Source organism: Micrasema longulum, unplaced genomic scaffold (assembly GCF_059751315.1).
Source record: "Micrasema longulum isolate JH-2025_06_02 unplaced genomic scaffold, ASM5975131v1 h1tg002446l, whole genome shotgun sequence".
Lineage (NCBI taxonomy): Eukaryota > Metazoa > Arthropoda > Insecta > Trichoptera > Brachycentridae > Micrasema > Micrasema longulum.
The window spans coordinates 1-26,387 of NW_028279591.1; the positions used below are offsets into that span (position 1 = coordinate 1).

The 26,387-nt window shown below is 31.7% G+C and overlaps 3 protein-coding genes across 4 annotated transcripts; 2 read left to right on the top strand and 1 right to left on the bottom strand.

Moving 5' to 3' along the window:
- Positions 1 to 101: 101 nt before the first annotated feature.
- Positions 102 to 9,187, top strand: LOC148272182 (ras-related C3 botulinum toxin substrate 1-like). 2 transcript variants are annotated; one of them, XM_088240403.1, is made up of 4 exons: positions 102 to 181; positions 1,728 to 1,888; positions 3,056 to 3,167; positions 7,138 to 9,187. In XM_088240403.1, the coding sequence occupies exons 1-3, from the start codon at positions 115 to 117 to the stop codon at positions 3,131 to 3,133; spliced, it is 306 nt and encodes a 101-aa protein (XP_088096529.1). In that variant the 5' UTR covers positions 102 to 114; the 3' UTR covers positions 3,134 to 3,167; positions 7,138 to 9,187. The 2 variants fall into 2 exon arrangements, with proteins under 2 accessions (XP_088096529.1, XP_088096528.1); XM_088240402.1 differs by having other exon boundaries at positions 3,056 to 9,187.
- Positions 6,753 to 24,698, bottom strand: Tes (testin LIM domain protein). The gene is made up of 6 exons (XM_088240400.1): positions 24,563 to 24,698; positions 24,302 to 24,431; positions 22,991 to 23,143; positions 18,527 to 18,606; positions 16,280 to 16,444; positions 6,753 to 16,192 (listed from the first exon to the last, which is right to left on the bottom strand). The coding sequence occupies exons 2-6, from the start codon at positions 24,429 to 24,431 to the stop codon at positions 14,540 to 14,542; spliced, it is 2,181 nt and encodes a 726-aa protein (XP_088096526.1). The 5' UTR covers positions 24,563 to 24,698; the 3' UTR covers positions 6,753 to 14,539.
- Pfdn6 (prefoldin 6) lies at positions 23,292 to 25,640 on the top strand. Its single transcript, XM_088240401.1, has one exon. It carries the CDS (start codon positions 25,047 to 25,049, stop codon positions 25,425 to 25,427), a length of 381 nt encoding a protein of 126 aa, XP_088096527.1. The 5' UTR covers positions 23,292 to 25,046; the 3' UTR covers positions 25,428 to 25,640.
- Positions 25,641 to 26,387: the final 747 nt, after the last annotated feature.

Here is a 26,387-nt window from a genome sequence, read left to right on the forward strand (position 1 = left end):
TATGTACTTACTATCTTATGCATCTCTTCTTTCCCATCTACCTAAAAGCTTCTGCCACAGAGGATTGAAAAGTGTATTTTTTTACATTATTTTTCAGCCCATCGTCATTTGAAAATGTTACATCAAAATGGTAACCCAGAAATCAAACATCACTGTCCGGATGCACCTATGATATTAGTTGGTAAGTTAATTGATATTATTTTCATTTTTGAGATTCTTTTCAAGTGAACAAAATAAATAATTTATATATTGCTGAATTGTCAATTTTTGTTATTTGATTATGTGTGTTAACTTTTCTCCATTAAATATATTTATCTATCTATCGTATTCCTGTATTAATAATTTTTATTATAATACCCCCTAAAACCTAAATATAAATTTACTTTATTAATTTATCGGGTTGTGATCCTGTGGCTAGTGTCTCGGACTCACGGACCAAAGGTCCGTGGTTCGAATCCTACTCTACCACAACTTGATTACCATTTTCTAATAGTGAGTTATTTACAACTCGTTGAAAATTGCCCTCAAAATTAAATATTTGGGTAAATCGTAAGAACGCAAATATTTATTTTTTATTAAAAAAAAAAACTATAAGATCTCTTATAATATGAGAGATCTTCTCAGTGAATATTCACTCTGAAGATTCTCGTCTTGGAGGTCTTGTTGTTCTCGGGTGACATGGAAATAAGGAAAATGACACCTTGTCCAAATTTTGCAAATGTCACAAAAATCACAAATGATACAGTCATAAAATACTCTCAGTCCAATAAAACTAACAGGGTAAACTACCTCCCCTGTTACTTAAGACCTTCCATCATCGTCTCTAAAGACACACTAATATGAAATGACAATAATTGACAGGCACCGTGCTGCAGTTAGTCAGATAGTTAACTGTGAAACTGGCGTTGCGGGTTCGATTCTTGCCAGTTGCAAGAAAAAAATCAAGAAAGATTTTTTTCTCAATTGGTCTGGGTGTTGTGGCTTTATTTTTCATTACCTCCTACCATATTCCCTCTATCCTACCTGCTGACAACCCTCTAAATAGAGGCTTAGCGGGTTAATCCTATAAAAAAAAACTAAATTTTTGGTGCAACTGGTCCTTAGTCCGAATAGTTATTTTTTGATAAGAAAATAAATTTATGACTATTTTTACTGATATTATAATAATTATGATGACAGCATAATGCTCTAAATAGAGGCTTAGCGGGTTTTTCTTTCTAAAAATATAAGAATGCCACAAAAATACATACAGTTCCAAAAGGTAACAGCAGTTCCTTTAAATAACTTTGGTAAATGCATTTACCTAATACACATAACACTCGAGGATTGTACATTCCTTACCTGCTACGCTCTGACTTTTCATCAGCAACTCTAAAAGCACACTTGCGGACTAAAGCTTGTTCCACTCCCGCAAGCTTTCTAAAATATTTTTTATGGCATTCCAGTCATATGCATACAAAACAAAATGTTTCTGAGACCTTTCCAGTGACTAAACTAATCATATTTATTAGTTTAAATGACGGACAAAAATGTTCAATCGTAATCTCAAATACAGAAAATAATTACTTATGTTGTACGTACGTACGTACCTTACCTCGGCATTATGGTACCAGTTAACCTGTGCTAGAAAACATTTATAGTGTTCTCCTTTTTTCAGTTCTTTCTAAGAAATCTAATGTTTTCGTTCGTGATAACTTGATTTAACTGATGAAGATATTCTATTTTAGGTACTAAAATAGACTTAAGGGATGATAGAGAGACACTGAGCCTGCTTTCAGAGCAGGGATTATCTCCACTAAAAAGGGAACAAGGACAGAAGTTAGCTAATAAAATACGGGCCATTAAATATATGGAATGCTCGGCTCTTACACAGCGTGGACTTAAGCAGGTAATATTCAATGTGTATTATCGTATCTCGACCCCTACATAACAATTTGTATGCCACTATGTTTGATTAAATATAAATATATATATTCACTAAATAATTCAATTAAATAAATAACTTTTTCTTCCAAAAAATGTTAAATTATAATTTGAAACAGGTCGTAATAACAAATATTTGAAAATGCACATGTCAAAAAGTTTTTTTTTCTTATTTAGAGTGGTGTGGCATTCTATCCTCTCTGCCTACCCCTTTTTAATATTTTTTAATTCGTTTTAACACCCATAAGACCTTTATATATATACTGTATGGTCAACTGTAGTTGTATTATATATTATAATGTGCAACTGTGTGACCAATATTCAAAAGTAGATATATGTTTAATAATATGTATTATATTTACATTTTCAGTAATATTATAAGTTGTGTATCATTAATTATTTTATGTTATGTATAATTTGTATGTGACAACATTTACAATAACAATATTATGTGGAAGCCTCTAATTGGACTTTATGATATGTATTTATAATATAATTGTATCTTATAAATTTATAAATGTCTGTTGGCTTTTCAATTAAATAAAAATAAAATATTTAAAACATAGGTACGTAAACAACATAAAATTTAAGAAATGCAGCATAAAGAAATAAAATGAAGTACAGTATTTAGAAATACACCATAGAAAAATATACAGAAAATGCTTTATAAGAGATATAAAAAAAGTCTTGATTTGTTATTGACAAATATGGTTACCAAATTACAACAGAGATGGAGAACACATGGAAGTCTTGGGATTTATATATTCTCTAAAATGTTCTCCATCTCTGTTGTAATTTGTTAATCTTAATGACTCCCTAGGGGGTGAAATCCAGTATTTTGTCTACAAACATTTGGACAAATTCAAAACATTGTAATAAATATGGTTACATTGTTTAAGCTTTTTTTACTGATTTGAATACTATACAAGCTTGATTTTGTGATTCAACACATAAATAAAATTAATCTGTATTTTTCACTGAAAACTGAGTTTTTATACCGCATGTCAGGTAGCAATTTTTATTTTGAATATTTTTTCTGGTGTATCCAATTCAACCTTAAGACTTACTGGTAATCTTTTATGATTTTTGGATTATGTATTTAATGTACATAATATTATATGTATGTTCCCAGGTATTTGACGAGGCAGTTCGAGCAGTTTTAAGGCCGGAACCACAGAAACGTCACCAGAGAAAGTGTGAGATAATGTAGTGGCCGCACCTCTCCTGTTATAATGTATAAATAGGTATGTGCAATGGAATCTTCATATTTGCATTATTCAACTAAAGCCTTTGCTCATTGTATTGTTGAAAGCCAGGAGCGAATTTCACATATAAAAAAATATAATCTATTTGTAACAGTCCAAAATGTAACTACGTTTTTGTAAACATAGCACTGATTTATTGCAATAATGAGATATGAGACTTTAACCGTAAATAAAATATCAGATTAACATGTTTAAATTAAGTAATGAGACTGGTAGTGTTTGGCAAATTGGAGGTTAGGCAGGTTTACATGTGACACGCCATCAGTGGGAGTTAGACCTCGCCAGTCACGTTTGTTTTAGTGACGCAGGTTTTGCTTGTGCATTCTGGCAGTGAGTGACACAAATTTCGAGCAATAGTGTGCGTTCAGGTTTTGCTCCAGACTTGGACACAGTGCGACAGAAATGTTTGCAAAACTTCAGCGGGCCTACGGAGAAAGTGTTTTGTCAAGGGCCCAGGTGTTTCCGTGGCCATTTTGCCACAGCAATTTCGGCAAACCGTTTTTTTGGCCAGTAAAAACATTCCTGTGGCTCCTCAGCCTTCTTAATCGCTCGACTTAAATCCTTGTGAATATATTATAAATAAAACACTTTGATCATCATGATATTATTTGAATGCATCACGACTCGTCTATTTGTAGCATTCATGGAGGAAGATACAAAGATGTGTTTTTAGTGGTTTACTCAAAAATCCTTATTTTGAAGTTACCTAGTTTTTGTAATCACCCCGCAATATTAAGTTTATATTTACACCTGATGATGGGTAATTCTGAATACCCAAAACTTGTTTTGTTCTAACTAATATTCAACTCGTGTGTAGTGTAAAAATACAAAGTGTTTTATTTATAATATATTTAAAGTGTTATTCCACAAAATAAATAATTAAGTCCTTCCGACTTTTTCTCTTTTCCCGAATTGAAAATGCGTCTCAAGGGACATCGTTTCGGGGCCCTGGACAGCATTTAAAAGGCTGTAACCGACTAGCTGAAGGCTATTCCAGTATCCCAGTTCTAGCACTACATGAGAAGTGAAACAAACGTTTGTGTGGCTACCCAAGGCAATTACTTTGAAGGGGAAAATGTTCAGCTATAATGTTATTGGAATAAAACATGTGAACAAAAACAGTCTCATTATTTACACTCCTCGTATTATTAAGATTTATTATTTTGGTTTTATATCAAACATTAGTACCTATGTACACTAAAATTTTCTCAAAACATGCTTAACCATGGATATCTCATTATCACAATGAACCAGAGATGTGTATTGGTTTTCAATCTAACCTGTGGTTTTACATATTGTAATTTTTGTCAATTGATATCCAAAGAAAATAAACACTTTCAGAAATATTTATATAAAACATATTATATCTTTTTTACTGTGTAAATTGACCAGTGACTCTTACTGATTTGTGATTTATGCAAACTTTTAAGGACATCACATGTTTATGACATTATTTTTAAGCTTTGAATCTCATTTTATATACACTTGGAGTTTACAAGTGGTTCACATCGAATAATATTGAGTTTTGATTAATACATTATATTGTATTGATTTACTATAATGATTTTAATAATATTGAAATACCAATAAATGTAATTTGGTAATGCTTATCCCCAGAATATTTTTTTAAATCGAGGCTCCAATATGAAATTTGCTCTCAGACCCTTGGTGATCTTGAAAAGGTGCTACGACCCTACTTTTTCCTTTATATTAAATGTTTTATTTATGAATCAACTGTCCAAAAAGATATCGCAGATAATATTATTCAGTGCTTTAACAATCTTTAAAAATAGATTGTATGACATTTTTATTTGAATCTCATTTAGCAGCTCTCTTAAATTATTATGTAGGTGTAAATATTTTTTAACCGTCTTAATTTATAATTTTTAATTTCTCATTTTTTTTTTAAATCTCATATAGTTTTTTTAAGTAGCTATGTAATGTATTTTATTCAAGGTTTTGCTTTTGTTTTAACATTTAATTTATTATACATATGCATAATATTTAAAACAGGAAAATAATGCACAGGAACAATATACATATATTTTTACAGTGAAACAGCGGTGTGCTTAATCTACCTCTCTCTAAGCTTGTGCTTTTTCTAGTGTATTTTTGATCAACCATTTTTAAAAATATTTTTTTTATGATAAAAAAAATCAATAAAAATATTCTAAATGTTTCTGTGAACGTGTGATTTTGCTGATTTTTTATTAAAATATTTTTTTTATGGACCTAATATTTAAATTGATAGACATTACTATTTTTTAACATATTTGAAAGATGAACTCAGGTATTAAAACTAGTAACAACAAGTTGGTATGTTAGTTAAGACCATTTTTTCCTAAACATTTATTAAATGATGTACATATAATATAGACTTTATAAATAATATTTTTATAAAGCAATAGTTTACTTTTTTTTTTCATTGAAAATATAACCTTCAAATTAATGTTACAAAACATGAGAAACTCAATGTACATAATTAGAATTTTGAAGGAATCACTATCATCTGTAGCAAAATGTATGTTATCAAAGCATCTGCTCATTATAACTGAGTTAAACACATAGATATGTTAGATAAATTTTAATGTAAAATTTTTATTCTTCGTGCCATCATTTTAATAAAATAAATAAGACGAAACATGTTTTAGTGTAATTTCCTACAAAATATACTTCATTTGATATATTAACCGCTTCTGGGCTACGAGCGAGATATCTCGCGGAAGATGTTGTGTCGCATTGGGCCATGAGTGAGACATCTCGCGGCATACTTTGTGGCGTAAAAAACAGAGTACTTTAAATTATTACCGACAGAGTACAGTTTTAACTTATAGCGACGTCTTTTGAGGACATATTTACACCTTTACCCAATTTCTTTCAACTAAAAATGTCATAAAATGATTTGTTTTACAGCCATCAGATGACATTAGGGTTAGCACTTGAGAAGTTTTTTCATTATAGATATATAGTGGTTTCGGCTCCAGATATGTTAGATTATTTTTATTCGTTTCATAAATTTTATTCGGCAAATTGCCATTTAAAGGTTCAAAATAACATTATAAATGATTTATAAGTAGTTTTTGTCCAAATTATATTGTCATTTTAGAAAATCCTTATTTTTTTACACAAATTTTTAATTCAGTTGTGACAAGTGAAAACCTAAACTTCTCCGTAAAACAACAAATATTTTTATTTTGGTATATTTATAAACCTGCTTTTCTAAATAACACAACTATTTTTTTTTTAAATAATTATGTACCTAAAAATGGCTGGCCTTACATGTGTCCTCCATAAAAAAAATGGCTGGCACTGTAAAGGTTAATGGTGCATGGTAACATAGGATCATTATTTGAACTTCTAGAATGTTTCAAATGAGGTGCCAATATAGTCTCCGCTTGCATTAGTTATTCATAATATGTATTACAACATAAAAATATTTATCGTCCAATTCTTTTAGTAGAATAATTTACTATTTTGATTTGATAATTTAACATTGGTTTTCATTTGAAGTTTTATATTTTATGTAATGCTGTATTCGCAATTTTCAGTTTATAAAAAAAGTACCATGTTTAAAACTTTTTTGCTAAGTTGTAAATTTGGAAATGTTTTACTAGTGAACTGGTGGAGTACCATGCATGAGATCCTGGGTTCGATCGCCGAAGGGGTCCATATTTATGAAAACATTAATTAAGGTGTTAGATTTGTAGAACTGCATTATTGATTTTGTACATATAAAATTAAACAGATTTCGGTTCTGCAAAGTAATTTTATTATTACGACCCTAGTAGCATTTATTTTTGCATTTTCATACTAGACTACTCATTTTTTTATTAATTATCGAGGCTAAACAATTTTGACAATGTTCAAAATATTATATTGTATACCTAGAACAGAATAGTGATTCGGGATTTTTTTTAATGTACTTATTTTTATTAACAAATTACAACAGGGATGGAGAATACCTTAAGGGAATATGGAAGTCTAGGCATTTACAGGGCTTATGGCCTGTCATTGGCTGGTTTAAGTGGCCACATAACGGCCGCAAGAGCGTTTGGAATACCAGCCCTGGGTCCTTTATTGGAACATTTAAAAAATCTAATTCCTCTTTATTTCTAAATAATATGATCCTATTCCAATATTTTATCTTTCAGTACCTAAATATTATTATTTTTTATTTAAAAGTGTCATTTTGTGCACTTTGCAATAAATAAATTTTTATATATGTCTTTTCAAGTGTATTTTTATTGAAAATTATGAACCGGTATATTTATTTCACTTTAAAATCTTTTAAGTTGTTTATATTTACATCTTAAAATGAACGCTTATTTTTACAAATCCAGTAGCTGCATTAATTTTAATTTAAAATGAAGACTGGGTTTTGAGTACATTTTAAGAAAATTATAAACTTCATCAGCTTAACATATACACACAGAAAATGCTGCAATTGTCAATTAGAGTCTCCAACTTGCAGAATATTGTAGATATGAGAGTTATGAAAATACCAAAAATTAAAAAAAATATTCTTTGTAGTTTTCAAATTCTAGCCTTAATTATTGTAAAAATATTTTTTACCAAATTGAATCTTTATATTTTTTATATTATTGTAATATAGTGTGTAAGATCCTAGTTATACACAATACCGTTTTAAGATAAGCATTTTGAAGCACTTAAGTTATATTTTTGCATAGTTTTGTACATCTTTGATGAAGTTTTACTTTTGTAGATGTTACGATTTCTATTTGACAAGCACAAAACATCACATTCATTATGAAATGTTTGATCTTTGAACAAATGTGTTTCATTTTAATTTTTTTATAAAAAAATAAAAATTGTCTGCCTTTGGATTCCTTTTTATTAATATGGCGTTTGTTTTACATAACACAAAATTTTGAAATTTTGTCTTTTATTATGTGTATTACGTAATATATTATTGAATGCATTTAATTTTTATTGTATTTATTGGTTAGTTTAGTGAATTTGAAGTATTAAATTTTCTAGTGCCACAGCTTACAAACATCACATTTTCATTGAAACTATTTAACTTTTGCGTATATAAACATCAAAATATTATTCATCGCTTCAGAACTTGTAAATGTTCTGTGATATAGTGTTACCATACTTTGGTCTGTTAAATTATCAATTATAGTATACAGCAAATTTCCGGGTTGGTACTGGTGATCTATTTACTAAAAGTAGCAACAAAAAATTATAATATGGTACATTAAATTAGATAATAATTGTGGGTGCTAATGGCTTTCATCTTATGGTATTTAAAAACAACAGTGAAATGAAACACTGACCTTGCCAGTCACAAAACGAATTGTTTATTGTTTGCTGTTGCCACCATCAAAACCGTAGTTCTGATTTTTACTATTTGGACAGCAAAATATTTTTCATTTAATTAATTTTTACAACCATTTATTTATGTGCTAGTAATATTTATTTGTGATTAGTATTTATTTACAATGTTCAAACATGGCACAAAGTTTTTTTGCACCATTTTGTAAAAAAGTAGTTATTATAATTTTACAATACTTTATATTATTCCGCTTAATTAAGTAAATACCTCATACTTACCACCCATATGAAGCCCATGTCACTTGAATAAGTCATTTTAAAACTTTTTTTTATAATTTTCACTTGATAATACATTATAACATATGTAAATGAAATTGCATTTACATATACAAAGTCTATTTTATCAGCTTCAAATAAATGACAGTGCCAGTATCAAATTTATTTTTTAGGGCTAATGGCTTTTTAATAAATTACTTGTTATTGTTCATCAGCTTTTGTAAAAATGTTCTTTTGGGCCATTAAAAGAAAGATCGAGCAATGTGTACTTCTTTGGCAGGTTTATTTCTAAGTTTTTTTTTATTTTATTGTTTACAATAATCTCTAGTCAAAGATTGAAAATTTTTCTTTTGAGTTATCACAATTTTTTGTCAAAGAGGCCATATTTAACAGTTATTTATAAAATAAAATATGCTTTATAAAAATGTTTTATTATTTTCCCCTTAAAACTACAAACATTTGGAACCTTATGACACCAGTTAAAAAACCTGCAATGTCAACAATAATTCAAGCTCTCCGTGTTAACACTGGAGGGAAAGAAATCAGTTATGTGTAAGTATTACTAACATAAATTTTTTTCTGCTTTAAACTAATCTACTTTGTGTACTTTCAAAATAGATATTTTCAACAAAATTAAGACTTGCGATAGATAATTCAAGATTATTGCGATGCCATGGATCTGGTGAATTCAGCTTTTGATAAGAGGTCTCGAGACTTAAAGAATACATATGACAAAAAGTAAATAGAGACCTTGGAAATGTGGCTCATCTAGAACAAAAATTTTTATTTTATTAAATCTATATAGGTATATTTCGACTATAAAGAAAATGCTAGGGCTTTAATTGCAAATAATCGTGTCCGGAAATTTGCTCGCCGAACATTTATTCGCTAAGACATTTGTATGTTAAACATTTAATCGCAAATGCACCTGTTCGCGAACTATTTAATCAACAGATTATTTTTAACTGAAAACGGAGGATTTAAGATTTGCTCAAATATTTAGTTAGAGACGCATTTAAGTAAAAAGGTACGATTTTATGAACGAGTAAGGATAAGTTAAAAACTTTGACTGAGAAGATAAAATTACTCATCTGTATAAAGGAGTAGGCAGGGAGGATAGAATGCCATACTTCAATATTTTACAAACATAGTTTATTATTTAAAAATACATATTTATTTCCTAATTGAAAAATATCATGCTGGCGCGCTGATTTCTTGACAAGTATGAATTACTGAATTTTTTTCAAATATATTTTGTGACGAATTTTTTTTCCATAATATTTATCGCTGCTTTCCTGGAGAAGTAAATATATAAAATTCCATACTTAGATGTATGAGAATAACATTTTTTAATTTAAAAAAATATATTGTGTAACTAAGCATTACCCTGGTTTTTTGAAAAGGTAGACATATTGTATAGAACGCCATGCTTATTAATTTTTTAGGAAAACATGTTTTTTCAGAAATATTTCAGGCTTTATTCTTGCAATATAAATATAGATTTTAAAAATATGTATCGCCTTACTAAAGAGCATACATTCTAGCCGGACAGGTGAACAGAGAGGATAGAATGCCGTACTTCTTCGTTTTTATACATAAAATATTTTACAGCTTTACCTGAATGGTAGGAAGAGTAGATAGATCGCCATATTTTTACCATTTCATCATACAGACAAGCTGTAATTTTTAGCGTATTTTATTTATGTCTTTCCAACACGGAGTGCTAATTACCGAGAGTAGCAGTAATCAGTAGTTGTATGTGGGCACCGCCATCGCCAAGGAGACTTCAGGGCTCAGATATGGTGTGCGGTACGTGTTAGACAAGCAGGCTATAAAATACTCTGAAAAAAACAATAAACCACCAATCCGTTTCTCCGCAAGGTAGACAGAGAGGATAGAACTCCATATTAATTTTTCTTTTTGTACAGATCTGGGTTCCTCTACATTCATCGCTAAATGTTGTTAAATCAGGATTGTCGAATGTGTTTTCAAAAGTTTATAGTTGCTGCAATTTTGATATGCGTAATTTTTTTTTTACAAACATGCATTGAGATATATACCTACCGAAATGCGAACATGGGGGTTTGTTTAATATGCCTCCCGCAATGCTAAAAAACGTTTAGAATTTTATCAACTCTGCCCACTGGCTAAAAACCTACTCTTTAAAAAGAAACCAATGGTTTTTTTCTTTCTTCCTTCTTTTTTGCAGTAGTAATCCTAATTTAAAGGCAATAAAAATCGAATGAATGCATGCTACCCATTGATTTATATGGCCTTTACAGTTATAACAAAACAAAAAGTTATCTTAACTAACACTTCCTCATTTTTAATAATATCTTTAGAAGTATTATTTTATAACCAAGCATCAAGGTGCTTTCTTGCAAAAGTTAGAACCCCATACTTTCATATTTTTAAGGTAAATTAGAGAGGATGGAACGCATGCGTCTTCATTTTAACAAAAAACAAACATTTATAAATATTTCTTATCGCACTTATCACCACGAAAGTTACCTGGAAATGTATACAGGGAGGATAGAATGTCATTCTTGTACATTTTTATGTTTAATTTTTTTCGAAAATATTTAATCTGGTCTTTTATTGGAAAAGTAGACAAAAAGGATAAAATTCCAAACTGTATTTTTAAAATGTATTAGTAGACTTACTAAGTAGTGATTTGATATATTCACAAAAAATGACAGATCATTGGCTCTTTATAATAGTCTTTGACATTGATATTAATATTACTTTATCTCTATTGAGATATATTACGAAATACAACAACAACAACAAACCCTCACGCTGTTTCCCCGTAAGGGTAGGCAGAGAGGATAGAACGCCACATCACTCTATCTTTGCACACAAATCTCGCTTCCTCTACAATCATACATCTTCTCATGCACGCACGCTGATTATTCTGACTTTAAACTATCTTCAAGTATTTGTTGGATTTGGTCATGCCATGTCTTTCTCGGTCTTCCTCTATTTCTGCATCATGTAAATATTCTTAGCCGTTCTTTTGCTGTCTATTTGCTAAACATGTCCAAAACAGCGCAGAGTTCCTTCCTTGATTTTGTCGATAATGCTTATGTCAGCCTTACACAATGAACGGGTCTCAACATTTGTGCATCTATCGTACATAGTTTTCACCTCCTCCTCCTTTCCTTTTTCCTCTTTCTTCCTTTTTCCCATTGAGTAATAGTTTTGATTTAAGGTAATTTATAAACAAATGCGTTTATTTCTATTTTTAAATATCTTTAGCTTTTTAATATTTATTTTCTATTGAATATGTTCTGTAACTTGAATTATACAAATAAAACTTTTATTTTATTGGTTGGTTGGAAGAAATTGCCATTTGGCAATAAGCCCGCCAATGTACAAATAACATTATGTACAAAAAGTTAAATAAATAAATAGTTTTACCACACATTCGCCTGAGAGATCGCATTTCGACAGCATTCAGCCTACTATCATCCCTGTTTTTCCAAATCCAGACTTTGCTCCCATACATAGGGGTCGGGACCGGGACTCCATTGTGAACTGCTAATTTTGCCTCTTGCGACAATGATTTATTTGCCAAGGTTAATTTATAAAGATTTTAAAATTATAAAGTTCTTATAATTAAAATGTATTACGCATAAAGCGCTATTTCATGTCAAATAATAAAATATTTAAATCCCCTATTTTTATAAAACATAAATTAATATTTTATTTTGTTTTATTAAAATTGAAAGTGTCATTAATTTGAAGCGAAAAATAATTTATGAAAACCATGTACAAATAAATAAAAAACCCATATGTGTAAAGATGGTATCTAAGTTTGAGGCGCATGAAATGTGTTTTGACGCTACCTGGTTGAGTTTTGATAAAAGTTGACAATTCGGTAATCACGAATATATAATTTTCATGAATATGACCAGCCATTTTTCACCAAAACTCAACCGGATAGCGTCAAAATATATTACGTGCGCCTTGAAAGTAAATTCTGTCTATACACAAAATGCAATGTTAAATAATATAATCAATCTCAGCCAAGCTATTTTGAAACGTTTTACTGCGTTGTAAATTGACCTGGACACTAGGGCTTGCTTCTTGAACGCTAAAAAATACAATGGTTCAACGTTTAACACGTGTTTCACTCACTCAATTTAGGTATTTAGTGGTATGCGAAGCGAAAATAAATAAGTATGTATGTGTTTATAAATAAAAAATAAGTTTGTAAAATGTTGAAAAATGGCGTTCTATCCTCTCTGCCTACCTTTTAGAGTAGTCTGCGTAGTGGTGTACCAATAAGCCGTATTATATTTTCAGCCAAAATATTCGACTTCCACCCTTTCATGATTTTTACCTTTTTATTTGTGTTTTGTATGAAATATTTAAGCAAAACTTGAATCCTCCGTTTTTGGTTAAAAGTAATCCATTGATTAAATATTTCGCAAACAAGTGCATTTACAATTAAATGTTAAACGTACAAATGTCATGGCGAATAAATGTTCGGCGAAGAAGTGCTGTGGCGAATAAGTCGCTGGCGGTGAATTGTCTCTGCGAAGAAAAGCCTGCGAAAAAATGTCTTCCGAACAACCGTTGGCGAACAAATTTCCGGGAACCGCAAATAATCATTTTAATTTAATCTAACTGTACCTATTAAACAAACTTTACATGTTTTATTTTTTGTGTACTTTCATATTACAATTTATTTTCTCTTGTTTGAAAGGAGGGAAGGCTGATATCTGGGGTTACTCTGTGTGGATCCGCTGGCGAAAAGATTTCTTAAGACAGAGTAAACAAAAAACTTTTTCTTTTCATATGTTTATTCCATTATTGTAATATATTTTCTTTTTTCTTACAATTAGATGATATAGACTGGCTTTACACAGGTACCTTTTTTGGAATTGTATTTAGCTATATATAGAAAACTTAATAGGCCTATAATTTTGATTTATTTGTAAATATTGTACTTTTTTTGTTGTTTTCTTTTTAATAAATACATTTTTAAAAATGCCAGAAAATTCTACCAACTTCTGATTATATTCTGATCCAGGTGAAGTAGATTAGAGTTATTTTTGTTATTAAAACATTTTGTCATTCAATTAATTTGAAAATAATGTACTAGTACAATCATTGCCATGACCAACTGGATAAAAAACGGGTGAATCCTGAAATAAAAGCTAACAGCTGTACAGTACAAAATTATTTATTATGTAAATTTCACAACATTAATATGCTTTAAGAAAATAAGCTATAAATAAATATGATATTTATTTTATTTGAATCTGTTGTAAATATTTGGAAGAGGATTTAAAAAAAAATGTATCACAATTTTAATGGCAACATTCTGTTGAAGTACATGTTATAATATATGAACTAAATTAATTTATATTATTCAATACACTTATTTTACTCTATTAGAAATATCAAATTTCGCCATTATTACCACAAATGTACTTTCTGCAATATGTATGTACCATAAACCCACAAAAAAATATACAAAAAGTACAGTACAAAAATACCAGTAAAAATATAATGGCATACTAATGTATATTACTGTATAAAATATATTTTACAATACATGTATGTATGTATGTATATGGCCGAAATTTAACTCAATAAATATAAGAAAATTAACATGGCTAACCCACGCATATATAAAATCAAAGATTTATATTTAAGTATATAATATATACTTGTGAACATTATAATATAAATGACTTGACTTGTATTCAATACATAATTATGTGAACTAGAAAAATATGTGTATTACTCACATTTAATCTATAAAATCAGACTTTTTTATTGGAAAGGCAGGATGCACTACAAAATGGTAGTTCTCCTTTCATCACAAACTTTCCGCTAAGTAAACTTTTGCCACACTGATAGGAAGAGCAGTTGAAACACGTTCCGTGCCAGTGGAACGAAGACCAAGATACTCCTTGCTGCTCCGGGCCGATGATGGTCTTGCACTTGTTACATTTTACGGCATGGAATTTGTAGTCACAATCCAAACACATCGGCTGACCAGATTTATTATCAGGAATGTATTTTTTCCCTCCGAGAGGTTCGTCGCAGTGATAACAACAGAAGTGATTAACATGGAAGAATTGGCCTTCGGCCGCGGTGTAGGACCGCGAGAATATCAACTCGTCACACGCGGAGCATCGTGGAATCTTCAAAGCCTCGGCTAAATCTCTGGCGCAATATATCTCCCCCTGATAGTAAAAGTATACTAAATCAGCCAGAAGTTGATTACACTTATGGCATGTGAAACATTGAGGATGCCACGAGGCATTTTTGCCCGCTCTTTCCGCATTCACAGCGACTTCTCCCTGTTCAATTGCCAAATGGCAGCGCTGACAGGGTAAAGATTTTTCACCCTCAGAGTTATCATTGGGGTTAACTCTCAAGTCCGCTACCAGTTCTATCATTTGATCGGGTATTACCGAATCCTCTGATCTCTGCATCGGGGGGTACCCGAGCTTTCTGTGTCCAGGATAAGACACACCTCTGTTTGTTTTCAGAAGTGCCAACTGATCCGAGTGTTCTCCAATATTGTGGACATTTTCATATATTGGAACGTTATCCGTGTTTGATGGTGGGCCTCTGTTCAGTTGTCCCGGGTATGTATCATAATTGGGAATAGGAGGAATATCAGAAGTATCATCTCCGTGACCGGAAGAGTTTAATGGACCGGAATTCTGTTTATGGACATTAATATTATCGGATGATGCGAGATAGTTGGGATTACTATTTTTAGCGTACAGTGGATCTATGGAATTATTCGGATCTTCGGTATGAGTTGACCAGCTCCAAATTTCTCCAGTCGGTCCAAATATTGTTCCATTCTGAGAATAATTATTGGGCATCATTCGACTTCTCAAACTATTATCGTTATTATTCAAGGAACAGGGAGTTACAATCTTGGCTCCCTGTGCTTCAACAAAAGCTGTAGTTTCATCCTTGAATTTAGGATTGGTATTGTATTCGGCGCGGAAATGTTTAATCGGATTTAGATAAACATCACTATCTACCGGAACATTGAGTTGTTTTAAATCTTTAAATAGACGATCATAAATGGGTCCGTGCTCTACTGCGCTCTTAATTCTGTCCGATTCGATGCGCATGAAGTTCAGTTTATCTCTCACGACACGACTGATTATAGGACTCGTCTTATAGTCGGAAATATGGGCCGATTTTGTTACGACATTGCCCATATTATCAAGAACTAAATGTTTATCCGTGGTGTTCTTAGGTACATTGATGAACTTTATTCCTTTCCCGAGATTGGACACTCGAAGAGGTAAGCTGTATGACTTGGTTCCCAGTACGGGCTGACTACCTTCTGTGTTAATTGATAAAGTGTTTCCTTTTTGAATGGTACCAATTCTGACAATGTTCCCCATGCCGACAACTTGATTTTTGATACGGGAAATATATTCCTGAAAATTTACAAAAGATATTTAATACTCGGGAAATTTTGATAATCATTTGACTTAAAATTTTAAGTTGTTAAAAAAATATTTTACCTGATGATCTTTCTCTTCCTGTTGGGTGAGCTTGTGACAGCAAAGGTCGCTGCTGATGTCGTGGGGAGGGATTTGCCTGCGGAGTTGTTCTCTTCTCCGTGCGGCACCACCAGACCCTGCTACGGGAGCCAAACTTCCCCCCAGACTGGTCATGTAGTCTGACACCTGTAATAATCCATTATATATTATCTTATTTATTTATTCTTATCTTGTTTCAAATACTGCAGCTCTGGTGTTCCGCAGGGTTCCCATTTTACTTTCACTCTATATTAATGATATAAATCAGTGCTTTAAATTTTCTCAATTTCTACTTTTTGCCGATGATGCCAAGATCTTTGCCAAAGTCAACAATATATCTCACTGTGTAAATATCCAAAATGATCTTGATCGTCTATTTGATTACTGTAATAAAAATCAATTGTACATTAATACCTCAAAATGTTATTCAAAGACTTTTTTTAAATTACTAAAAGTACAATTTTTTTTACGCACAATTATATGATTAAAGATAATTCCATATCACGGTGTTGCGAGATAAGAGACTAAGGAGTTATTCTTGATAAAAGATCGCTGTTTGGGTCTCACAAACCATTTAAAAAACCAAATACATTAAAAACTTTATACAACACTTTTGTACGCAGTAATTTGGAGTTTGCATCCGTTGTGTGGAGCCCACAATACATAACAAACATAGAAAGGATTGAAAATGTTCTACAATAATTTTTTAAAAACCTAGATTATAAAAACAATAAAACGCTTTGTACTTACAGCCAATCTGCCAAACAAAATGGATTTTTTACCCTTGAAAATAGACGCACTGTATCTAAATTATGCTATTTACATAAATTATTCAATAATAAAGAGGACTCTTTTAACCTACTTTCCAAAACGAATCTTAATGTCCCCTTTCACGTGACAAGAAAGAAGTATTTGTTCCATCTGCCAGTCTGTAGCACTAACTATGCACAACACTCTTTCCTCTATCGTTCTTGCTCTAACCATAATGTTTTTTTTTCATCTATTGATATATTTTACATGCCCCTTAATTTATTTAAAAATAAATTAAGACTCATTATTTCTAGCTGCGATACGATCCTACTTACTATTTAATGATGCTCACACTTACACACACCTGAACACTTACTCCTACACTAATACACATAAACACACATCTACACTTACTCTCATACAAATACACATAAACACACCCTTTTGTTATAACACAATTTAATAATATCATGAGCATTCAAGAGAAATTGACCAAGTGACAAAATCAATAATGTTCAGGGGAGCCATTTTAGTGTTTTTCTAGAGTTCAATTGCTTCTCAAAGATCAGATTTTTCAAGTTGGTGGTTGGTAACTTTACATTATCTGTACGGTACTTTTAACTTTAATGTTAAGTATAAACGTATTTAAAAAACATTATTACTTATTTATAAAATAAAAATTGAAAAACTTGGTCAATTTTACCTGTAAAATTTGACATGAAGTTTTGCAGATAATCATTTTTGTTTCGTTCATTAAGGGAGGTAGTATTTTATTTTATAGCTATAAATTATGTTTTTGGGATTTTTTATTTCAATAATCCATTTTTTTATATTTATGAAGGTTGAATAAACACAGAAATACAAAATAAATGAAAAAGAACAAATAATTAAGAAGTGTTACGTAATAATCTAAAGAATAAATTTAATTAATGAACATTTTATTAAAAAAAACTTATCTGTCAAATACAAAACGTATACTAACTTACTAACTACTAACTCTAACTAACTCTTTACTGGTGACATCACCTACAAGTCAAATTGACTATCTGTTACTTGGTCAATTCTTTGGATCTTAAATTTACTAGTAAAAGTGACTATGTGTGTTGGTCAGTTTTACTTATCGAAAATCTGTGAGCTTCTATCAAACGGTCACATATTTTACATTTTTTTTTTTTTTTTTGGAGTGTCGGATCGACTTGACATTTTTACCAGTCAAGCATTATGCTAATTTGATGTCAAAAAGTTAATAATCTAAATTTTGACATTTTTGCAAATGGTCACTTGTACTTGTATAACCACGATATGTGTGATTCTTACTTAGAAACTTTGCTGGTCTGTCTTTAAACTGTATTTTTTTTTAATGTTACTATATCATTGTCGACCGTTTGTTTCTTTAAAATAAATAAATAAATAGCTGCTGTGTATACTTTAATTTTCTTCATACATATTGCTTATCAAAATTAAATTTAGGCATTTTACCATATCTGGTGACGTGTTTGGGGGTACCCAATCAAGTTTAACCGGCTCGTCTGATATACCCTGGATTTTCATTATGGTATCTGAAACAGAAAGCATTAATTTATATACTGTCAATCATCACATATGAAAAGACGTAATTTAATTTGAAAGTGATATTTTCTGCCAATTAACACAACACTATATAAAAGTGTATTATCACGTTTACCATGCACTTAAATACGTTCCTTCATCTGACAGTATTTAGGACATAATGTAACATTATGCAGAAGATAATTCTTAATATATTGTTTGCCCTAAGAAACATCACCTCTATGTCTATTTTTTATGAATTCTAACCAATTATCCTTCCTTGAATCAAATTACAATACTTTTAAGATCTAAATTTATTGCAACATTTTTGAGAAGAGAAATGGAAGTCTACGCATTTACAGGGCTTATGACCTGTCATTGGCTGGTTTACGTGACTCGATAACTCCCTAGGGAGTGAAATCCAGCCTGTCTACAAACTTTTGGATATACTCAAAACATTGAAAAATTTTTGTCTGTACCTACGTATATTTACAATAATTTGATCACTTTCTTTTTTCTACAGAAATATCAGGTATACAAGGTCTAAACAGTCTTTAAAAAATAGAGACTAATATCACTAATCTGTTAGATGGTTAGTGTACATAGCTTCTTAGTTATAAGCCTGCCACAATACTGATACTTATTTTATTTTGTAAATAAATATTTTTAGCGTTGATAAAGAGACGGAGAGACCGCATCACGAATGACGAGATTCTTAGTAGAATCGAATGAATAGTGCGTCACGAGGGTCTCCTACATGAGGTAATAGAGGGGATGTCTGAGGGGACAAACTACACGGGGCGCCCTCGCCGAGAATACCTCGAGAATTTATGGAAAGATATGAGCTGCAGATCATATGTAAAACCAAAGAGGGCCGCACGGGACAGACCGGAGTGGCAGAGGAGATACAGAGCTTTGCTGCAAACCAATCCAGAGGATTGAAACCATAGAGAGAGAGAGAGAGAGAGAGGTAGAAAATAATTACAATATTATTCTTATTTTATTTTTTGCACAACAGGCCAGTGCTGGTATTCTAAACGCGTTTACAGCGCGCTATAACGCATATTTAGTACGTAAAAACGTGCTTTACCGCGCTATAATCGGGTTCGGAATACCGGCCTAGGAGGCACAATTACACAGTTGTGAATGAGGAACCCTGCGGGAAATTTGATAAAAAAAATTCTTACAATTAACGTAAACATTGGAGCATTAAATTGTGCAGCAAAGTTTCTGAAAAATGTACAAAAAAAATATTTTAATAATAATAAACTACTTTGAACGACGTCACTAGTTCATATGAATCAACCAATGACAAGAGGGTTATGAAAGATTTCCGGTTTACTTCCAGTTAACGGACCAATTGGCAGAACAGACCGAGAAAAGGCGGAAGAGAAATTGAGACGTCACACGTGGATTTTCAAAAATCTTAGCGCTGATAAAACATTACATAAAAATTTCTAAAAATATTTTTTGACTCAGTTTGATAGTCTATTAACATACATAATTTTATTTTTTTCAAAATTACTGAACTTCCCTATTACAGCACAGAACACCCAGACTTGAGGAAATCACATTTCATTTTGTGTTCTCACCAGGAATCGAACCCGGAACCACCCGTGCACGAGTCAAGCGTCTTAACCACTGCGCTGCGGCGGCTGCCATGCCAGATGGATTGGTCACATAGTTTAGTCACATCATGAGAGTCTCCTACATGGCAATGGCGCCTGCACAATAAAAAATAATAAACAATTTATATGCATACACGTTATTGTGTATTACACACATAAATATTACATTCTATCTTTTGTTTTATTAATAGCTATAATAATAAAGATGACAAGCTTTTACTAAGGAGTGTAAATAGTAATGATATCATAACATTTGTTATTAAATTCATAATGCAGACAAATGGTATTTTCAGTCATGATCAATAGTACTATAATATTTAGTTCATCTACTAGGGGAATTTGGCCTTTGTTACATAGGTAATGTTTAAATTGTATTTTTAACCGGTTAAGCGCTGTAAGCGCGTTAACACAATTGAAGAATTTGAAATAATATTTAAATAAAATTATTTATTACTTATTCATTTTATCATTACATGATAAGGGTGATGATTTTCCCCTCTCAATAAAGTTCTCTGTCTGATGAAACCCGTAAAATTTAAAAGTTTTACTGAGTTAGAGCTGTGCAGAAAGCTAACCATTACACTTATAAAACACACCAAATATATTTGGAAAAAAACATGCCTTAATCGAATGCATATTCCCTCAGTCTTTTTATCAGCCATGATAAAGATTATGTTAATGTAATTGAAATAAATGGAGATTATTATAATTGATAAATGAATTATTATGACATGATATTACATGAATTATTAATAAATCTAGTTTTTAATTTTTTCACTGACAAAACATTGAGAAAACAAAATTATCATTCTATTTTAAGACAGCTGTAGAAACTTAGTGCATATCTTTTAATTAATATTTTTTACACGAAGCATCTATCAATAAAATCTTGGTTCAGCTTTACTAACCATAATTATAATGTAATAAATCACTTTAGCCTAAGAGGGCATCACCAGGAGTTGTGAAGATGCCTTTTTAGCTGAAAATAATGAACGAATAACGAAAGAAAAAATTGTTACATATTTTCAATATTTCTAATAAAAAAAATAATTTACACTGTTTTACCCCCATCACCTGTAGCCTATAGCTCCACCCACCCTGTCAGTTATCAGTACCTAAATATTTTTCTGTTTAGCTGTTTCGGTTTAGTTTATATTTACCCCTGACGATGGGTAATTCCGAGTAAGGGGATCACTGGTTAAACCTAAGGATGTTAGAGAGCTCACTCCCTTCCTAATAGCTTAATATTTTATGGATCTGGGTATGGAGGGGGAGATTTAGCAAGAGGACACTCCCCCTCCACACAGTAGCCAGGCTCTTTAAAGATCTGGGCTTGGAGGGAGAAAACTAATTTACGAGGACCCGTCACAATAGATGTACACAGATCACAGTGAGCTCAGGGCCGCGATTACAATCAGAAGTTACATAGTTGAAGATAAATTTTCCCGAGCGATTGTGAAGATACACTATCGACGCTCTATCTTCAAGTTTTGAGGTAGGTAAATGGTATGTACCAAGAGGTCTAGTACACCACGGTACACAAAAATTTTGTTCCACGGAGCGAATTTGACTTAAATTTGTAGTTTATTTAGTTTTTAAATTGTTCTGAGGTAGCCAGTTTTTTTCGTAAAAGCCTATTTAAAATATGAGAGAGAAATAAGTCAATTTTAAAGTCGAATTAAATTCTAACACAACTGTCTTTTTACTATTAGTAATAATAAGTTTTGAATCCGAACGGTTACATGCAGAGATAATGTGGCTAGATGCTGCCCTATTAAAATATAATAGCATGTAGCCGTTAAAACATTGCCACCATAAAAAAAGTAATTTAGTTTTTATATTTTTTCCACATTTTTTACTATCTACCCGTTTGTGCATATCGAGATTTCAAAAGAGCCGTCTTTGTAATACCTTGGTAGATAAATACAAACAAAAGTTAAGCATACCGTCTTGGTAATTTTCATATAAAGTCATATAGTGTCCACCATCAAAGATGTTACTACATTATCTCTGTTTAAATCACATCTGAAGAAACATCTCCTTTCACTTCCTTAATCTTTCCTCCTTTCCCTTTTCCTCTTTTTTCCTTTTTCCCATTGAGTAATAGTTTTGATTTAAGGTAATTTATAAACAAATACGTTTATTTCTATTTTTATATATAGCTTTTTAATCTTTTTTTTCTATTGATTATGTTCTGTAACTTGAATTATAAAAATAAAACTTTAATTTTATTGGTTGGTTGGTCGCCAATTTACAAATAACATTATGTACAAAAAGTTAAATAAAATAAATAAAAGTCATATAAAAAATGATTTTTAACATGAGTTCAAGCGAGCATTTTTTGCTTTAGTTGGCCATTTTTTGTCACAGAAGTCTATATAAAATACAAAAGAGAAGTACTTCAATTTATAAATTAGTAAGGAACGCGGAGTATGGTTTCAGTGTCACTTGATTAAATTCGATCATATGACATCAGTGATGACAAGCTGGCAGAGCATACTGAGGTAAAGTTAAGTATACCGGCTCGGAATGTACCCGTGAAGACAGTGTTAGTTATTGCCCCCCAGGAGTTTCTAAAGAACTGACTCCCATTTCTCAGAATAAGAATACTATTTTTCTTTTTTGGAATATTTCAAATAACTTGGTTAAGCTTAGATTATACCCTGTCTACGTATATATAAGTGTGAAGGCTCTATTACTTGTATAAAACATGACAAAAAATAAATGCGTTAAAAAATCAAGATAATAAATTGAATTTTAAACTTACGATTGCTCTTTTTGGGTCGAGCTGTTCCAAGGAGCTCAAACTGTGCCCATCCGGACATGTCGTCGTCCTGAACATCGTGGACATCCTTATGGCAGTGACAAGCTCGGCAGACCTTACGCCAGAAATGTAAATCGAGCCCCGGACATTTGGAACCTATTTGTTACAATATTGAAAATTTATTTATCAAAATTGAAAGTTGCGAGAAGTTAGAAACATCTATTTTTTTAGACGAAATGTACAAATTATAAATATTTTTATATTTGTATTTTAAAATAACAAATATTAAATAAATAATATTTTTTTTTACATAATATTCCCAAAAAGTTCATAGCGAATAACTTATTTAAAAGTATTTAACATTGTGAAGACGTTTCTGTGTCCGAGTACATAAATAATACAGTTCTCTATGTGGAATAGAACTGGAACACTGGACGAGCGTTTTCTACACAACGGCTGCTCTCAGGTAAAAATCCTGAATAAGGAAATCGAATGGAGATAAGTCCTTCTCGTTGTGTGTTGTCATAGTGGTTGGCGCGTTCGCCTGCCATTCTTGAGGTGCTGGGTTCCATTCCTGGCAGGGAGGACGAGAAATGTTGATTTTAAAGGTTGTGTAAACTGCAATAGTACATCGTTCCTGAACTGGAACCTGAAGCGTAGGACTGATCACCTTACTTTCATGTAACAGAGGATTGAAATATGCTGCATTTGGTTGACAAATGCGGTGCCCTATGCTTTTTTTGATGATACCGTGTGTGTTGGATTTGTTCCGACGTTTCGGCTACCTTTGCAGGAGCCATCTTCAGAGTAAACTGTGTAGCCGAAACTTTGGAACAAATCCAACACACACGGTATCACTTAAAAAAGAACCATATTGATGACAGTGACTGTGAAAACCTTCGCACCTGTTTATCAAACACTTTTGTACAAAAAGCAGAATAAAAAAATATAAATAATAATATATCAACTCAACAATTATTAAGAATTCACGGGTAAAAAGATATTTTTTTATATAACTGAATATTCACTTTATCTTGAAAAATCTCGAACAATTGGTGTTAATATTTTAGTGTTTATATTCAAACTTAAATGCCATAAATATTAAAAGCGAGAAAGAAATTATTTTAGTTACTTAATGTTTCTAAAAGTTGATACAGGTGTGTATATTGTTTGGAATGAGTGATTTTTAAAGAATTATTCCACATCTCACAGAACGTAAAATATAATAATAGTAAAATCCTAAACTAAACTATGTACCTTACCTAACGTATGTAGGTACGTTATAAGTCAATTTTAAAATGAAAGATTATTTACCGCAAGAATTACATGCAGCACCAGCTCCGCTATCATGGCCAAGTTTTCCTTTACTCAACTTTTCCCTCTGGCTCTCAAGTTTGGAAAGCCAAGCTGGCGCCTCAGCCGTCTCGATGCACGATCCAGACATCTTAAATGATGACTAATATACACAAACAACAGACTGACAAAGGATGATTGCGATAATAAACCGGTTAATGAATACAACAGTTTCTACTCTTCTACAAAAGAGTTATAAATTAAAGTCGTCACGAAACTCACTGAAGGTTATTTACTGTTTCCGTCTACAAAACGCCAGCGGTAACTTTTGATTTTTGAATGAAAATCGTTGGCAAAGATGTCGGGCTTGCGCAAACACACCCTTCCATTCCACGAAATACTCATCCGTTCATTCATGAGTCACACAAAGATAACAAAAACGTTCAAAATTTTTGACATATCGACAAGTTATGCAACAAAGCAGGGCGAATTATTATTTCAGTTTACGCCTGTACCAACATTAAGAACACTTATTGAGAACATTTTTACGTAGGAACTGAATGACAGTGTGCATTTTATTTCACTAATCGCCTTAAATGTGCATTCTGAATTCTGACAGTTGTGGGTGGTTTGGATAACCAAAAAATAAGAAAACTGCCGCAACTGCGTTAATTTTGGAACATCCGAATTCTGCATCTGAGCACGTTGTTAAGTTTGACTTATTTTGAAGTGAATATTAGTGTAATTTTTCTTCTGGAGTTGTAAAATGGCAGAAGAAATCCAAAAGAAACTTCAAAAGGAGCTCGACGCATTCAAAGGTATTCAAAAGGACTTCAATAAAGCAATCAACCAAAGGAAACTTTTAGATGGTCAGCTCAATGAAAATAAAGCGGTCAAGGATGAACTGGAACTTATAAAAAAGGATGCGCAAGTTTACAAACTTATCGGACCGGTTCTAGTTAAGCAAGATCTAGAAGAAGCAAGGCAAAATGTCACCAAACGAATGGAGTATATATCCAAGGAACTGAAGAGAGTCGACGACTTGATTTCCAATTTAGACAAAAAACAAGAGAATCACACCAAGATATTGTCAAAACTCCAACAAGAATATCAGCAGGCACAACTGAAAGTTGCAGTGAAAGCCTAATTTATGATTACAATTTATTTATTTAACATTTCCGCCTCTCAATAAGAAATCTCCACTAACTTTGGTGTATCCCGCAAATATTGTTTCCTTAATTACAATAAGTATTGTTTCCTGATGCTTCCTTGTTTTTAGCAATTTAACATGAGCTGCATTTCTAACATCTACATTATTCATATTTTAAGTTATGAACAAATAAATTATAACACTTTTTAATGACATGACTTTCATTTGTTATATCCTAATTACGCAAACTGTTTTGTTTTATAATCTCCTGCTTCATTAGATAATTCCGTATTGAGGCAGGATTACACTTTTTTCAGTCAAGTCAGCGGTCTCCGTGGTGTAGTGGTCAAGGCGCTTGACTCACGCACGGGAGGTTCCGGGTTCGATTCCCGGTGAGAACACAAAAATTAAAAATGTGATTTTTCTCAAGCCTGGTTGTTTTGTAATGTAATTCACCACTGTAATTGGGCCTCCTGGCCTGTTGTGGTGCAAAAAAAAAATATGGGTATTTAACTACTTACTACTCTGATAAGTCCACAATCCATATTTTTGTGTCCTGAACTTCTGCGTCAAGCTCGCCAGCTGTTGAAAGCTGTTGAAGACTTTTTTTCTATAAATCGTTGACTTTGCTGCCCATGCATTGTCAGAAATATAGGAACTTAAATGAGTCCTTATCATCGGGGAAGAGATGTGGATAAATTTACAACTCAAACTACTTTCAGATGTTGGTCTTTTTGTGATGAAGTTTATAGTATTAAATTTATTGCAATAGAGAGGGAAAAACATAATTGAAAAGAGGAGATGGAAGTCTAGGCATTTACAGGGCTTATGACCTATCATTGCTGGTTTAAGTGGGCACATTACACACTTTAAAGTGGCCACTTAAACCAGCAATCATCATCATCATTCTATTGATGTTTTTTTGTAGAAAATTCTTGATAAAACTAAATTGTCAAT

Coding starts and splice junctions, on each gene's coding strand:
- LOC148272182 (XM_088240402.1), top strand. CDS start 115: ATGTTACATCAAAATGGTAACCCAGAAATCAAACATCACTGTCCGGAT. Junction 182..1,727: donor TGCACCTATGATATTAGTTG/GTAAGTTAATTG, acceptor ATTCTATTTTAG/GTACTAAAATAGACTTAAGG. Junction 1,889..3,055: donor CACAGCGTGGACTTAAGCAG/GTAATATTCAAT, acceptor GTATGTTCCCAG/GTATTTGACGAGGCAGTTCG.
- Tes (XM_088240400.1), bottom strand. CDS start 24,431: ATGTCTGGATCGTGCATCGAGACGGCTGAGGCGCCAGCTTGGCTTTCC. Junction 23,144..24,301: donor TGCTGCATGTAATTCTTGCG/GTAAATAATCTT, acceptor TGTAACAAATAG/GTTCCAAATGTCCGGGGCTC. Junction 18,607..22,990: donor TCGACCCAAAAAGAGCAATC/GTAAGTTTAAAA, acceptor TTTCTGTTTCAG/ATACCATAATGAAAATCCAG.
- Pfdn6 (XM_088240401.1), top strand. CDS start 25,047: ATGGCAGAAGAAATCCAAAAGAAACTTCAAAAGGAGCTCGACGCATTC.